The 15066-nt window shown below is 53.6% G+C and overlaps 3 protein-coding genes across 3 annotated transcripts; all 3 read left to right on the top strand.

Annotated features, from left to right (window-relative positions):
* Positions 1-5: 5 nt before the first annotated feature.
* CHC_T00002313001 (hypothetical protein) lies at positions 6-1879 on the top strand. The gene is made up of 4 exons (XM_005713337.1): positions 6-48; positions 113-199; positions 295-1316; positions 1841-1879. Exons 1-4 carry the CDS (start codon positions 6-8, stop codon positions 1877-1879), a joined length of 1191 nt encoding a protein of 396 aa, XP_005713394.1.
* An 11-nt stretch (positions 1880-1890) lies between these two features.
* On the top strand, positions 1891-3570 carry CHC_T00002312001 (hypothetical protein). Its single transcript, XM_005713336.1, has one exon. It carries the CDS (start codon positions 1891-1893, stop codon positions 3568-3570), a length of 1680 nt encoding a protein of 559 aa, XP_005713393.1.
* Positions 3571-8955: 5385 nt separating this feature from the next.
* Positions 8956-13646, top strand: CHC_T00009090001 (Putativ ATP dependant DNA helicase). Its single transcript, XM_005713335.1, has 7 exons — positions 8956-9851; positions 9995-10962; positions 11005-11198; positions 11283-11535; positions 11686-12002; positions 12144-12720; positions 12817-13646. The coding sequence occupies exons 1-7, from the start codon at positions 8956-8958 to the stop codon at positions 13644-13646; spliced, it is 4035 nt and encodes a 1344-aa protein (XP_005713392.1).
* Positions 13647-15066: the final 1420 nt, after the last annotated feature.

Raw genomic sequence — 15066 nt, 5'->3', positions numbered from 1 at the left:
CTGAAATGAAACGGAATCCTTTGTCTGCACCGTCACTGCCTCTGACTTGTCGTTCATATCCTACGCACACAGGGAACCATGGTTGGTGCAGGAGTGCTTGCGCTTCCAGCAGTCGCTGCACCTGCAGGCTATGTGCCTTCCTCCTTCGCTCTCGTTGGAGTCTGGGCTTATATGTCTACAACAGGCCTCCTGATTAGTGGTACGTACTTTTTATCTACACCACGCGATGCCGACGATGGAACACTGGCCTCTAACCCCATTCACGAGCAACGAACTACTTCTCACATCTTTTAGAATTGAGCATTAACGTCGCATGCTCGATAGGGCGCCCATCGGGAGTATCCTTGTTATCTCTCGGCGAGTTGACACTCGGCAAGGCAGGCTCTGTAGTGGCAGCCCTTTCCTATACGCTTTTACACTACGCTATTCTCACTGCGTATACATCACAAGGAGGCGCCATGCTCATAGAATTGCTGCGTTGGGCCGAGTCTGCTCTACATACTTCCAATGTCTTGCCTCCACAAGCTTTGATGGGAACGCTGTTTGCTGTTGCAATAGGAGGTGGAATGTATGCCTTGTCTAAGGGTACGGTAGAGCGCATCAACAACGCGATGGTGGCTGCTGTGATTGCGTCTTTCGGTTTGGTTGTCGCAGGAGCTGGAGGTCACGTGGACGCCTCTCGACTACTGTCAGATATGCACTGGGGCTCGCTGGTGCATGGATCAATTTTACCCGTCTTGTTTGTTTCATGTGTGTATCACAATGTGGTCTCCACCGTGACGATGCGTCTCGAAGGGGATCGCAAGAAAATCCGACGCGTGATTCTGGGAGGCAGTGCACTTCCCTTGGCAATGTTTTTGATCTACAATGGGGCGATTCTTGGCAGCGGCGGACTCGCAGCGCAAGATGGGCTAGCAGTTGCTTGCTTTTCGCTACTAGCAGTGGCAACGAGCTTTGTCGGTTTCGTGGAAGGGCTTACCGAGCTGTGGACAGACGTGAGGATAACCGCTCTTGGTCAGTCGCAGGCCCATGTCGCCAAAACGAAGTACCAGAGTTTCATTGCGACGTTGGTGCCGCCGGTTGCGTTCACTGCCCTCTCCCCGGACATTTTTCTTCCAGCGTTGGATGCTGCCGGAACGTATGGAATTGCAGTCCTGTTTGGGGGACTCCCGGCTGCAATGGCATGGCGAAATCGACAGAAAGAAGGTAAAAAAGGTTTCAAACCTTTCCTCGGTGGGGGAAACGGCGTGCTCGCACTTGTTGCGCTTATTCCAGCTTTGCTCATTGGCAACAGAATTCTAGAAGGAGTGCATAACGTCCTTTGACATGCAGTAATACCTACGGCATGATGAGAACGAAAAGGGGTCCTCTGACTGTTCAGTTTGAAGCTTCAATCTGTATCTGGGCGCATTGTAAAATTACCAAGGGTACAGTATTTATAAATCATGGGATACTTGAAAAAAATCAGAAACACCTTTTTTGTTTGACCAAATTAAACAGTTTTTTGACTTTCACCTCACAGCGAGGCCGCGAAATGTCGTACAGTATCTCCCCATGCAACTGAGATTTTCAGTCCCAGAGCGTTTACGTCTTAGTGCGAACTCGACTCCTCCTCCCGCGACATCAAGTGATAACTGTCAATGACCTTTCCGCACTACTCGCGCGCACTTTGAAAGTGCAGCACGGGACGACGGCGTAAGGAAAAGCAGTCGCAGTCCGGATAGCCGACACGCTGTCTCGCTCTGGGCCCGCTTTGTACGAGCGAATACTCGTGGCATACATATGGCAGCCGAGTCATCCTCGTGTTGAGCACCGCCGCCTAATGAGAATAATCTGAGAGAAGAATCACAAGCAAGCTGTTCATATCGCAGACCTGTGAAAAATTTCGCCATGTCGTCCCACGCATCGCATAGCGTGCCAAGTGTAGATGAGATTCATGCGTCGATCTTTCAGGCGTTTGGACAAGACGAAGGCGGTCAGTTTTTCGATAGCACCGAGAAAAAGTGCAGTGCCTGGAGTGATGTCGGTATTGATCCAATGCAGCCTGAGTCAGGTTCAGGTACAGGTGTTACGGACAAAGACGCGTCATTACGGCCCCCAACTAGCACGCAGAACGGCAGCAAAGTGAAAAATCAAGACAAACGGCAATCTCCTGTGACACGAAAAAGGCCGCGGAATACCTGTTCTAATTTTCGGTCGAAGGACATCCCGATGGATCGCAAACAGCTGAGAGATGCGTCCTCGAACCCTCTCTTACCGCGCAGAAACGGGAACAAGGAATACCCAAGACCTGCTGCCCGTCAGAGACCGATCAAGATAAAAGGTCCACGAAAAAAGGAGGAAGCGCAAAACGTTTTGACATGCAGCGGTCGACCCACAGTCGCCAGGGCAATGGAGAAAGTTCCACAGAATGGAAATAAGCGAACTAGACTTCATGAGCGCCGAATCCCGGATGACAAGGTTCAGCACAAGGTGCATCCTTCAGTTCTGAAGGAGCTTAATTCTGTGACATGTTTCGTATGTGAAGAATCTACCCATGACGACAGCTTGGTTCTATGCGATGCATGTTTTGGGGGCTGCCATGTATTTTGCATGCGTCCAACGCGAAAAACAATTCCTTTAGGAGCTTGGCTGTGCCCAGGCTGCCATCACGCTGCAAAAATACATGACATACCAGTGTCTCAGATGGTTGATTTGAGATGGTTCTTGAATTGCTTAGAATGCTACAGACGAAATGACCCGGACATGAAATTGGATTGTGACAAAGCATGCGCCACCTGCAAAATAGCTTTCCATAGCGCATGTCTTCTGCTCTATAAGAAAGCGACAAGCAGCCAATTGAAGAATCCTGGGTGGAAATGCCCCGCCTGTGTACAGCTACCAGACAGTGACAAGCCTGCCAGCCCTAAGGGCTCAAACCCCAATAGATTTAATATAGAACATGCGAAAGGCGTCATTTCGAAACCAGTATCTACTCCGGATGGCAAGCAAGAAATGAAATTCAATCATTTTATAACGCCAGATGTCAAGAATGCCGTTCCAAGACATGAGTCACGGGTGGGACGAGAATCGTCTGTGAAGCAGGAGCAGACCGCTCTCTGTCAGACTTGTTACACAACAGAAAGATCTGGACTAACAACTGTCAGCCATGAGATAGCGTGTGAGGCGCAGGCAGATACTGTCGAGATAGGCGCGGCATGCAATCGTTTTGTGCATGAGAGCGTACGAGGTCAAGATTTTGACTTCCAAAGTATAAAATCAGAGGCGATACTGAGGACAAGCTACCCAAACGTGAATGTCGACGAAGAGGATGAAGTGCTTGACGGAAGTGGGCTGAATACGTTCCTATATGCACAATCCGGCAGAAATTCATATTTGAAAGCTGATTCCTCTCGCCGGAAGACATGCAATGTCTCTTCATTACTTCGTTCTTCGGTGGCGGAACAAAACTTCACTGGTTCCAAGGTTTTAAAACGAAGGTTTTCAAGCGACATCATTTCTAGTCGAAACCCCAGGAACACGAAAGGTCAAGACGGACACGATTTCCCCACACGAAAGAAGTACAAATAGATTTCGAGAACGCTCTAGTATATATCCGCCCTTTAGTTCTCATATCCCTAGTATTCAATTTTAATGTACGATGTATCGTACATAAATTTCTGAGAATCATAACCGCTCCGTGCAATTGCGCTTGCCGATTCCAAGTTTACAGACGCATTCCGGAGGGTGCCGGTAGTGCCTCTGTAAAGTATCAGGATAATTGAAGCACTTCAACCTACAATTCTAAGCATCCCAAAAACTGCAACATCGAAGCCAAGATATAGACCAAAATCGCATTATGTACGATGTATCGTACATAACTGAGGGTTGGTTATCCTTTAAGAGCTATTCAACGTCTTATACGGCGCCTCTGAGAACTCTGTGCAGGCCCCACAACGCCTGAAGAACCTCTTTTCCTTCCTCGACGAACTCATTGTCTAGAGTTACTGGCTCCTTGCGTACTGGTAGTACTCTCCAGCCCTCGGTCGGCATGCTTCTTTTCTGACCGGATCCCCGCTGAATTCGGCTCGCACGTGTACCACGTCCCCGCCTCGCACGTACCCTCTGCCCTCGCCCTCTCTCTGCAGGCCTTGCTGATGGGACAGAAAAATCCAGAGATGCCTCCACAGTAGTATTAAGTTGCAGAAATTCAGGATGTGGTCCTGATTCATGACGGGGTTCCATAGATTTGCTTATAAGTTGCGGCTGCGAGAGATTAGACAGCGTTGAGAGATTGCGAGCGATCACAGGTTGAGGCGACGACAAGGGATGAGGCAAAGGAGGAAGCTGTTCCAACTGGAGAAGAGTTACTGATGCTCCAAATTCAAAAATTGGCTCCCCCATGCACTCCTGAGTGGCATGAGAAGAGCCTCGGGGGGAGGAGGCGAACGTTCAAGTAGTTCCTGGGCATGTGGGGGGGGGGGGGGGGGGGGGGGGGCGCGGTGCTTTGGTTCATTGCGGCAGGAAGGGGGTGGCTTTAGTTGCTGGCAATGGCGATGTGGGCGGTTTTTTGTTGCCCATCCTCGAAGTTTGAAGGATCTAAGGAGGCCTGAGCGATCCGAGGAGGCGTGGCCGGTGGCTTAGGGGGGTAACGTTTTGCGAATAGACCCGTGAGGGGGAAAGTGCTGGTGAGAGCGAGACGGTACGCCTTGATCTGTTGTTCGCAGCCTGTACTTCGTTTCTGCGGAAATTGAACACGTGGTATGTTCTCGACAACCCACAGAGTTTGACTACCTACCCGCCAGTGAGAAACTAACACTCGTTTCTAAGAAACAGGAGGTCAAAGATGGCATAAACGAAGCTTTAATGTACGATAACGTTGTCCGTAAATTCGAAAACACGTGTTTTGGCCTCGAGTTTGCTCGGATTTTCTGATTGCAAAATTTGCAGACGAGTTTTGAAAACTCACAGCATACCGAAAACTCGGGGCATGTGAGTTTTCCACGAGTTTTCACATCCGCCTGATTACAGCAGTGCCGGATCGACCCGTCTTGAAGGAAAACGAAGTGAGGTTTCCGCTCTCTCATCAGCACAAACGAGTCTCACTGCACGGGTCGTACCGGTTTGCGTCATGGACGCCCCTATCACGTCATCTACCCAGAGTCCATCAACGGATCAAAGCGCGACAGGATCTGTCACAGAAGCCGCCGAAGCAACCGCGAAAGATAGATAAGTAGAAGCTTCTCAAAAGCGGTCCTCTCCAAACGGCCCCCCTCACCCTGTCAAGAAGACGAAACACATCGCCCTTTCGACTGAGAACCTTTCTATCCTTGTGGTGAGCCACAATGTTCGCTTCAGCGAGTATTCGCGCAGTAACACATGATCCGTCGGGCGGCACAACGATGCACCAGACTTGCGTTTGTTGCGGGCAGGTACCTTGCTGGAGGTCAGTCCGCAAAACTCGTGGTGGGATTTTTCAAACTCGGGTTTACTTTACGTCCAGCGAGTTTGTGGGCAAATGGAAAAAAAACAACGCGTTATTTTACGGACAACGTTGATGTATCGGGCATAGAGCAAGTTCAGAAATTTCTGGATCTGTCGTTATGTACGATACATCGTACATATGAACACTAGGGATATGAGGTCACTTTTCAACTTACTTTTTTCTAGACTTCCGCTTTCTCGCCAAGAAGGAGAAGGATACCCTCGCCACTGTATTTGACTTCTACAGTACGCACTGAAAGTTTAAGGACACCTGTCCAACTTGCAGTTTTCACATGAAGACAAGGTAGAGTAGCGAACAGTAGCTCAAACGAAAGGGCAGAAAAAGTAGATCATGCAACTGCAGTTGTTTTTACAGTTTGGTATTTGAAGATATTCGCATTTTATTGGTTCTAGTCGGTCACGGAATATCGACAAAAGAGGACACACAAAGGCTGCGCAAACCATTAAACCGATCTAGAAACATAAAGAAAACATAAAGAGAAAGTAACATGATGAGATAGGAAACTACCGAGAGGGCGGCGCACCCGGGGCTGGGCGGGTAAGATAAATAGACATGGCCAGGAGAGGGGGGCTGGCAAGAGGCTCACGGTGGCGCCATAAGTACCACGGAGCATCGAGGCTGCGAGATGAGGTACGTCCTGCGAAAATCTGCTGCAGAGCTTGGCTTCGATTATTACTCCAATAAGAAGGCTTGGATGACTGCGACATTATTTAATGATTGGCTACTGCGGTTTCAGGTGAATGTCTCCAAAACGCCGGGGAGGAGTGTTCTGCTTTTAATTGATAATTGCTCGGCGCATGGGAGTGAGGCTAACTTGCCAACTCTCCCAAATTTGAAGGTCGTGTTCTTGCCCCCAAATTGCACCTCTAAAATCCAACCTCTCGATGCAGGAATAATTGCGGCTTTCGAACTTCGATACAGGCGCCGGCAAATGGATCGTACACTGGACAACATTGATACAGAAGCAAAACAAATCTACAAAGTTAACGTTCTAACAGCTATGCGATGGTTTAAGATGTGTTGGGAGGATCTGCCGTCAGATGTTATTGCAAATTGCTGGCGTCACACAGGGTTAATTGAGGCCGAGCCTATGATTGATATAGTGGAAGACGAGAGTGGCTTGGTGCAAGAAGTTGAGCGGCAAATGGAGGAATTAGTGCCTGTAGGAAGACGTATTTCTATTGCAGATTTACTTAATGCTGAGGGTGAGGACGAATGCACAGAGCTTTGGAGAGATGCAAATATTGCTGACGTGGTCAGCAGAGAAAAAGTGAATAGCTGTGACGAAATTGTGGATGGCTGTGCCGAACCGCCGTGCAGAAAGGAGCAGCTCAGGGCGCTAGCTTTAACAAAGCGCATCGCAGAAAGTACGGGCGAGGAAGGTGCAGATTTTCTGCGGGCTGTGCGCAAAATGCAGGCCGCGGTACGTCTGTACTGTACGCAGTCTATGCAGCAAACGACCATCGATAGCTTTTTTAAATAAAATTATGAAGATGTGAAATGATTGGTAAACAGTGCTCGGTATGATATACTTTGATAAGCGGAACCCCCCTTTAAGCGGAACCGGAGGGGTTCTTCCGTGCTGGTTCCGCTTATCGAGAGATCCCTGCGTATACTAATTTCCGTGTCTGTCTGTCTGTGTGTTTGTGTATGTGTGTTCGTGCGCTCCCGCACGGGTTCTCATTGGCGCACGGGGGCGCTGCGGCGACAAGTGGCGGCCACGTGCGGGGCGGCCTGGCCGCATGGCGCACGGGGGCGCTGCGGCGACAAGTGGCGGCCACGTGCGGGGCGGCCTGGCTGCAGGCCAGGCAGCCACGCGGACACGTGTAGAAAGCGGCGGGGCCGTGATTTAATTTCATTTTTTACTACAGTGACAAGTGTACTGTGCGGACTGGGGCGGCCTGGCCGCAGGCCAGGCCGCCACTGGGACACGTGGCAACCACGGGCACCAATGCGGCACTACAGTAGTTTACGAATTTAAATTTAACACTACAGTAGAGTAAAAATAATAATACAGCCCCGATCCGCTTTGCGTTCGCTAGCGATCCCGGCGCACACCGTCTACGCGAAATCAGTCAGTTACTAACTGTCCTCTTTGCTCCGGCCGGCTTGCCGCCCGCGGTATTAGAGCGCACGCGAACGCTTACTGACATTTGACGGTGTGTGGTTTTTGACGCAGTGTCTACGCAAGAAGAGAGAGAAGAACTACGCCGCGCGCGCCGCGCTGCGACCCCGATCCGCCTCGATCTCGGCGATTCCCCGCCAGCGACCACACGTGTCACAGTCCTACAACCAGCTCCTCCGCGCGCGCCCGCCCCACGTGTACACGTCCCCAGAATTGCGCGCGCGCCCGCCCCACGTGTACCGCGGGCGCCGCTCCCACGTGTGCCACGGCTCCCACGCGCCCCTGCGCCAGCACCCGCACCACGTGTACCACGCGCTCCGGTCCCACGTGTTATACGTTTGCTCCCGCCTATCATTCCTACATTTCGTGGGCTACGTGTGCCACGTGCAATCGAGTGGCCGCGTGCGCGCGCATTGCCAGCTGCACGTGTGCCACGTGCAATCGAGCGTCCGCGTGCGTGCGCGTTGCCAGCTGTCAGTGCTGTGTTGCGGAGTGTGCCCGTGTACACGTGTGACATCTGCAACTTTCATTGCACGCGCGCGGTACTGTGGGACGGGCATGCGCATACCGAGGGGCACGTGGCTCAAGTGATTCAAGCGGGCCGCACATTCCGCTGCGAGGTGTGTACGTGCACGGTGGCAAGTGCCCACGAGTTTAGGCGACACCTGGCGGGCAAGAAGCACAAGAGGAAGCTCCAATTGATCACGGGATAGTACAAGACAATAAAGGCCCTACTGTTACTTCTTTTGCTAAGTGCTCTCGCGGACGACTTAGCTGGCTGACGTTGCGTTTAGACCTTTGAGGACTGCTTGCTACGACTCATAGCGATCTACAACGGACCCCTCGCACTTGCGTCAACCCTAGCTGCACTTGCTGAGATACCACTAGCGCGCTGGGCATAACACAAATGGCGGGACCAGCAGATGAAGACGTAGCAGAAGCAAGAAGGCAGCAAAGAAACGCGCGTACAAGGGCAAGGAGAGCGCAAGAGTCGGAATCTGAAGCTCAAGCACGTCGTGAGGCAGGTCGAGCTCGGGCGAGAATCCGGAGGGGACAACACACCGAATCTGAGGCTCAAGCGCGTCGCCAAACCGCCCGGGAACGTACTGCAGCACGAAGAGCAGCAGAGACTTCTGAGCAGCGCGAAGAGCGTCTTCGTCGAAACAGGGAGAGAACCAGGGCGCGCCGAGCCGGTCAATCACGGACAGAGGGTCCCAGAGAGTCTCCAAAGCTCCGAGCAGCAACGGAACGTGCCAGAGCCTCGAATCGAGCATCTATGCAACGCACGAGACAGGCTGAGAGCACTCCTGACCGCATAACTCGATTGGAGGCCTCTCGTGTCTCAATGCAACAGAGAAGAGCTGACGCGACAACCCCAGAGAGGCATGAGCGTCAAGACTCAAACCGAAGATCCACAGAAGCAGCTAGAGCGGAAGAAAATACCCCCCTCCGAGATGCACGGCGCGAAGCGGATCGCAATGCGACACGAGGAGCTAGAGCCGAGGAAATTACTCCTGCTCGTGAGGCGCGGCGAGACCTTGACCGTCTATCCACCCAACGATCAAGGGATGCACAAGACACACCGACTCGGAATGCCCGGCAACGATCCGACGGCAAGGCTCGAACGGCTTCTCGGCAGCTCTTCCCCCCACTACCCGAATCCTCGCCTTCGTATCGCGATCTCGGCATGGTCCATATTGAGTGTTCGCACTGCAAAGCTCTGCATTTCGTCCAAGAACGCATCGTGAGCAGCTCTGCCGCAAGGCCCATGTTTTCCACATGCTGTGGGAAGGGGAAGCTGTCACTGCCCCTTCTCACCGACCCGCCAGCTCTTCTGCGCTCTCTTCTCATCGATGATACTCCAAGGGCCCGCCGCTTCCGTAAAAACATTCGAGCATACAATTCAGCGCTGTCTATGGCATCCGTGGTCGCCAAATGGGTGAACAGAGGGCCCGGTACTTTCAATTTTAACCCCACAATGACGATGCAGGGCGAGATGTACCATTACATGGGTCCCATGATGCTATCTGAGGGGCGGGCGCCTTCCTTTGCTTCCGTTTACATTCACGACACTGACTACGGTACTCAAACGCGCACAAGGCTTGGAGGAGCCTCTACACGGCTGGAAGACACACTGTTAATGCAACTGACGCACATGCTGCACGAATGCAACCCCTACGTGCAGACTGTTCTCAGTATGCGAGAATGGGCTCAATCCCCTCAACCCAACACTCCAGCCTCGTACCAGATGGTCATCCATGCCGACCGCAGGCCAAGTCATGAGCACGTGCGCCGGTACAATGGTCCCGAAGCTTCTGAAGTGGCAGCATTGATCCCTGGAATGAAGACGGAGAGATTGGGCGAAGAGATATCGTCGTGCGCAGGCGAGGGACTCTGAACAGTAACGGGAACGAAGTGCTGGATCCGATTTCAGTCAGTCATCGTGCATACGATCCGTTGAGTTACGTGCTTTTGTTCCCGAACGGTAGAGATAGATGGTATCCAGAGCTTCGATTCTCCAGTGATGACGACGGCAGACGTACCAAGATTACTCCGATTATGTACTACGGATGGCATTTGTTCGAAAGAGCAGGCGAGTTCAGCACAATCTTGCACGCAGCGCGACTCTTTCAGCAATATTTGGTTGACCAATTCTGCAAAGTGGAGGCAGAAAGGCTTTCGTATCTCCGCCACAACCAGACACAGCTTCGAGCCGCCGACTACACCTCACTGCGCGACAGCCTAGGAGACTCCAGTCGTGCTGAAGATGAAGCCGATGCCGTGCGTGCGGGACGACTGTTCATTCTCCCTTCCACGTACATTGGAGGTGACCGCTACATGAGGCAGCAGATGCACGACATCATTGCTATATCGAACCAACTTGGCCACCCGGACATCTTCCTCACTATGACATGCAATCGAAGCTGGCTGGAGATCACAAGACCCCTACTGCCGAACCAAACGCCTCAGGACAGACCGGACCTGTGCGCACGTGTGTTTCGTCTGAAAATGAAAGATCTCATGTCCTTGGTCATCAACGAGGAAGTATTCGGAACCGTCGTTGCCCATGTACGAGTCATCGAATTTCAGAAACGCGGTCTTCCCCACGCTCACGTTGTATTTTTCCTAGATGAAGTCTCCAAGAATGATCTGCGTACTCCCGAAAACGTCGACCGCATTATCTCTGCCGAGATCCCGTCTGCCCAAGATCCAGAACTCCAAGAGGTCGTGCTCAAGCATATGATTCACAATCCATGTGGAGAACGCAATCCAACAGCCGTGTGCATGGGCGAGCAGTGCTGCAGGAAAGGGTTTCCAAAATCGTTCAAACACGAAACCAGCCAGTCCGACAGTGAGTACTACATCATGCACCGCAGAAGGTCCCCCTCTGCAGGTGGCGCCTCCATCGAGCGACCCTCCCGTGTTGGCCGACGACAGCAATCCGTCGTGGTCGACAACTCCTGGGTCGTTCCCCACAGTCCTCTGCTTCTACGATCATTCGCTTGCCATTTGAATGTGGAACTCTGCGTGTCACGCGTTGGCGGAATCAAGTACCTCTTCAAGTATGTTTGCAAGGGACAAGACCGAGTGACCATGGAAATCACTGCCGAGAACGAGTGCCACGACGAGATCTCCAACTTCCAAGATGCCAGATACGTTTTGGCATCGGAGGCCGCATGGAGGTTATTCTCCTTTGACATTGTAGATCGCAATCCTCCAGTGGTCAGACTTACGGTGCATCTGCCCAACCACCATACAGTATACTTTGAGGAAGGGCGAGAGCAGGAGGCGGCGCTTCGACCAGCATCAGGTACGAAGCTGACCGAGTGGTTTAAAGCCAACGAGAAGTACCCAAGCGCGAGGCATCTTCGGTACCACAAGTTTCCAAGGTACTTTACGTGGAAGACACGCACCAAGTCATGGAGTCCAAGAGCAACCCTGCGAAGACGGAACGCCACCAGCGAAGAGGAAGCCTACGATTTCAGTGGTACAGGTGCCAACGTAGTCGGTCGAATCTACACTGTCAGTCCGAGGGAGGGTGAGCGCTACTTTCTTCGCCTCCTCCTCACACAAGTGCCAGGGACAACATCCTTCGAGAACTTGCCAAATATCGACGGCGAGCAGTGCACCAGCTTCCGACAAGCTTGCTTACGACTCGGTTTGCTGGCCGACGATGCCGAGTGGAAGCACGCAATCCGAGATTCATTCCGGTCAAGCTTCGTTCCTCTTTCTCATCTGTTTGCTACGATTCTGGCACACTGCCAGCCTTCGGACCCTCTCTCGCTGTGGAACGACCACCTGGACATGTTTCTCACCGATATTCGCAATCGTGCACGCAGACAACCCATTCGAAGACAGCAGCTTCGCGATGATCACCACGCCACATCTTACGTACTTTGAGAGGTACAGGAGGCTCTGCAGACCGTGCAATCCGACTGGACGCTCGCAAACTTCGGACTCCCACTGCCCGATGACAGCCTGCCCGCTTTGGTACAGCAAAACGAGATCGAGACCCCCGAAGCACGAGCGCAGCAGTGGGAAGGGCGACTACAGACGTCGTTGCCGCTGTTGAACACAAATCAACGTCATGCCTTTGACGAAATAGTGGGCTCCTTGCTTCTAGGCGTATCCGTCTCTGCATTGCTTCAAGGATCCTTAAGCGCCGTTGCGGGACCTTCTATGCCGACACGAAGTGGTCGTCTCTTCTTCCTCGATGCTCCTGGCGGAACAGGCAAAACATTCGTGCTCAGCGCCATTCAAGACTTCCTTCGTACGCGCCGTAAGCAGGTCATCGCTGTCGCTACGTCTGCTGTTGCTGCTGTGCTGATCGACGGTGGACGCACCGCTCATTCCGTGTTCAAGATTCCCATTCCTGTATCTGCCGAAAGCACGTGCAGCTTCTCCGCAAACTCCGACACAGGCCGTACACTGCAACAAGCCGATCTCATCATATGGGACGAGATCGTCATGTGCCATCGACATTGCATTGAGACTGTCGATTGCTCCCTTCGAGACTTGATGCAAACCGACCGGCCTTTCGGAGGAAAGTTCCTCGTACTCGCTGGAGACTTTAGACAAATCCTTCCCGTCGTTCCGGGCGGGTCCAGAGGTCAAATTGTGAGTGCGTGCGTCAAGGCTTCCCCGCTGTATCGAGAGTGCCGATTCCTGCGCCTTACCGAGAACATGCGCCTTGCTGCTCTCCAAGCGGACCCTGCAGCAGATGTGGAGGCTCTCAACTTTCCAGAATTCCTCCTCAGCGTCGGGGAAGGCAGACTTCAAGGCGAACAGCGCCCGGAATGGATCTCACTACCACAGTCCGTTGCGTTCGAGCACACCATCCGCAATTTATGCCTCAAGGTCTTCCAAGGCATTCGAGACATTCACGCCGACCCTGCCTGGCTCACCAAGCGCGTTATACTCACCACAAAGAACAGGCCGCTCGAGGAAGTCAACGAGGTCATCGGCAACATGATTCCGGGATCGTATCGAACGTATTTGAGCGCAGACAAGGTCGAGAACGAAGACACCAACGCGCTGATCTATCCCACAGAAATGCTCAACACCTTGACCGCCGGATCTGCTCTACCAGACCACAAGCTCAAGCTCAAGAAAGGCTTCATCGTCATGCTTCTGCGCAATCTCGATCCCGCTACCGGTCACGTCAACGGCGCGCGATATGTCATCGAGAACATGACCAACAACCTGCTCTTTCTACACGTTACCACCGGGTCACACCAAGGCAACAGACTGTGTCTTCCTCGAATGCCCTGCGGACCAGGAGACGACAACTTTCCCATCCCTGGCTTCACCCGAACGCAGTTCCCCATTCGCACGTGCTTCGCCCTTACAACGAACAAAGCGCAAGGCCAATCCTTCGGTGGCCGCATTGGTCTCGACTCACGAGATCACTGCTTCTCGCACGGTCAACTCTATGTCGCACTATCAAGGACTACTCACCCAGGCAACGTCACTGTCCTCACTCGAGAGTCCAATGAAACCACGCGAAACGTAGTGTACCCCGAGGTCCTTCAGTAGTTACCAAAAAAAGTAAACGCCATTGTCTTTACATATTTTCATTGCCACCCTTCCCAAATAGTGTTCCTCCACGCTTCCTTGGCTTGGCGCGCGAAGCGCGCACGGAGCCCACTTGCAGCAAACGACCATCAATAGCTTTTTTAAATAAAATTATGAAGATGTGAAATGATTGGTGAACAGTGCTCGGTATGATATACTTTGATAAGCGGAACCCCCCTTTAAGCGGAACCGGAGGGGTTCTCCCGTGCTGGTTCCGCTTATCGAGAGATCACTGTAATACTAATTTCCGTGTCTGTCTGTCTGTCTGTCTGTGCGGGTGTGCGTTCCCGCGTTTCCATTGGCGCTAGGGTGACAAGTGGCGGCCACGGGCAGGGCCTGGCCGCAGGCCAGGCGCCACGGGGACACGTGGAGGTGACAAGTGGCGACAAGTGAAAAAGTTTAAATTAAAATTACTGTCGGACTGCGGGGCGGGGCCCCACTGCAGTACAGGTTGACAAGTGGCGACAAGTTTAAATTTAAAATTGAAATACCTGTGCGGACTGCCGAGCGCGGCCGCGCTACTGTACACTACAAATTTTAGCCCGGATTCGTTTAAACTGCGCCACGCGCATCTACATAGTGGGCGGAACTGGGGCGGGAACTGCGAGCACGTGACGGCGGTGTGGTAGATGGACGCGTACGACAAGGGGCGGAGGCGTGAGACACGGAGCTGCCCGAAATGTCGGAGGCTCGCGGCGACGTGGGCGAGGCGGTGGTGTGCGGGGGGCTGTGCGTGGGGGGGCCGGAATTCTTCAAGGCGGAGTTGCGCAGCGCGTGGTGCTTCGACTTTGGGGAGCGGATGTGGATGCGTGGCGACGAGGAAGTGCGGGCCGGAGCGGCGACGGGCGGCGATAGGGACGGTGGGCTGCAAGTGGATGGTGGGCGGAGGGCGGTTTTGGGTGTGCGGCGATGACGTAGAGGAGGTGTGGGCCGGGGCGGCGATGGGGACGGTGTGGGAGGGTGGGTGCGGGGCGTTCGCGGCGAATAGGTGGGGGGCGCCGGGGCGGGGCGGCGTGGAGCACCACACTCGTGCGTGGGCGGGGGGGAACGGAGGGCGCGGGAGCGGACCGGGCCGGAGCTGGACGGCGTCGAGAACTACAAGGGGCTTCAACCGGGCGCGCGAGCCGGAGGGTGGGGGAGGCCGGACGGCGAGCGGGCTACGAAATCTTTCGGGCGCCCGTGCGGGGGACGAGGGAGGCAGGACGGCGAGCGGGCTTCAACCGGGCGGGCGTGTCGGGGGCAGGGGAGGCGCCACGGCGAGTGGGCGCCAACCGGGTTGCGCAGAGACGGTGACGGACGTGGTGTGCCGGGTAGCAGCGGAGGCGGGCGTTGACGCCGTGGTGGGGCGGCGGGTGGGACGGGCGTGCGCGCGAGATCGCGG

This window comes from Chondrus crispus, genomic scaffold (genome assembly GCF_000350225.1).
Source record: "Chondrus crispus Stackhouse genomic scaffold, scaffold_134, whole genome shotgun sequence".
NCBI classification, from domain to species: domain Eukaryota; phylum Rhodophyta; class Florideophyceae; order Gigartinales; family Gigartinaceae; genus Chondrus; species Chondrus crispus.
The sequence above is the reverse complement of the archived record's forward strand: the minus strand, read 5'-3'. Positions and strand labels throughout refer to the sequence as shown.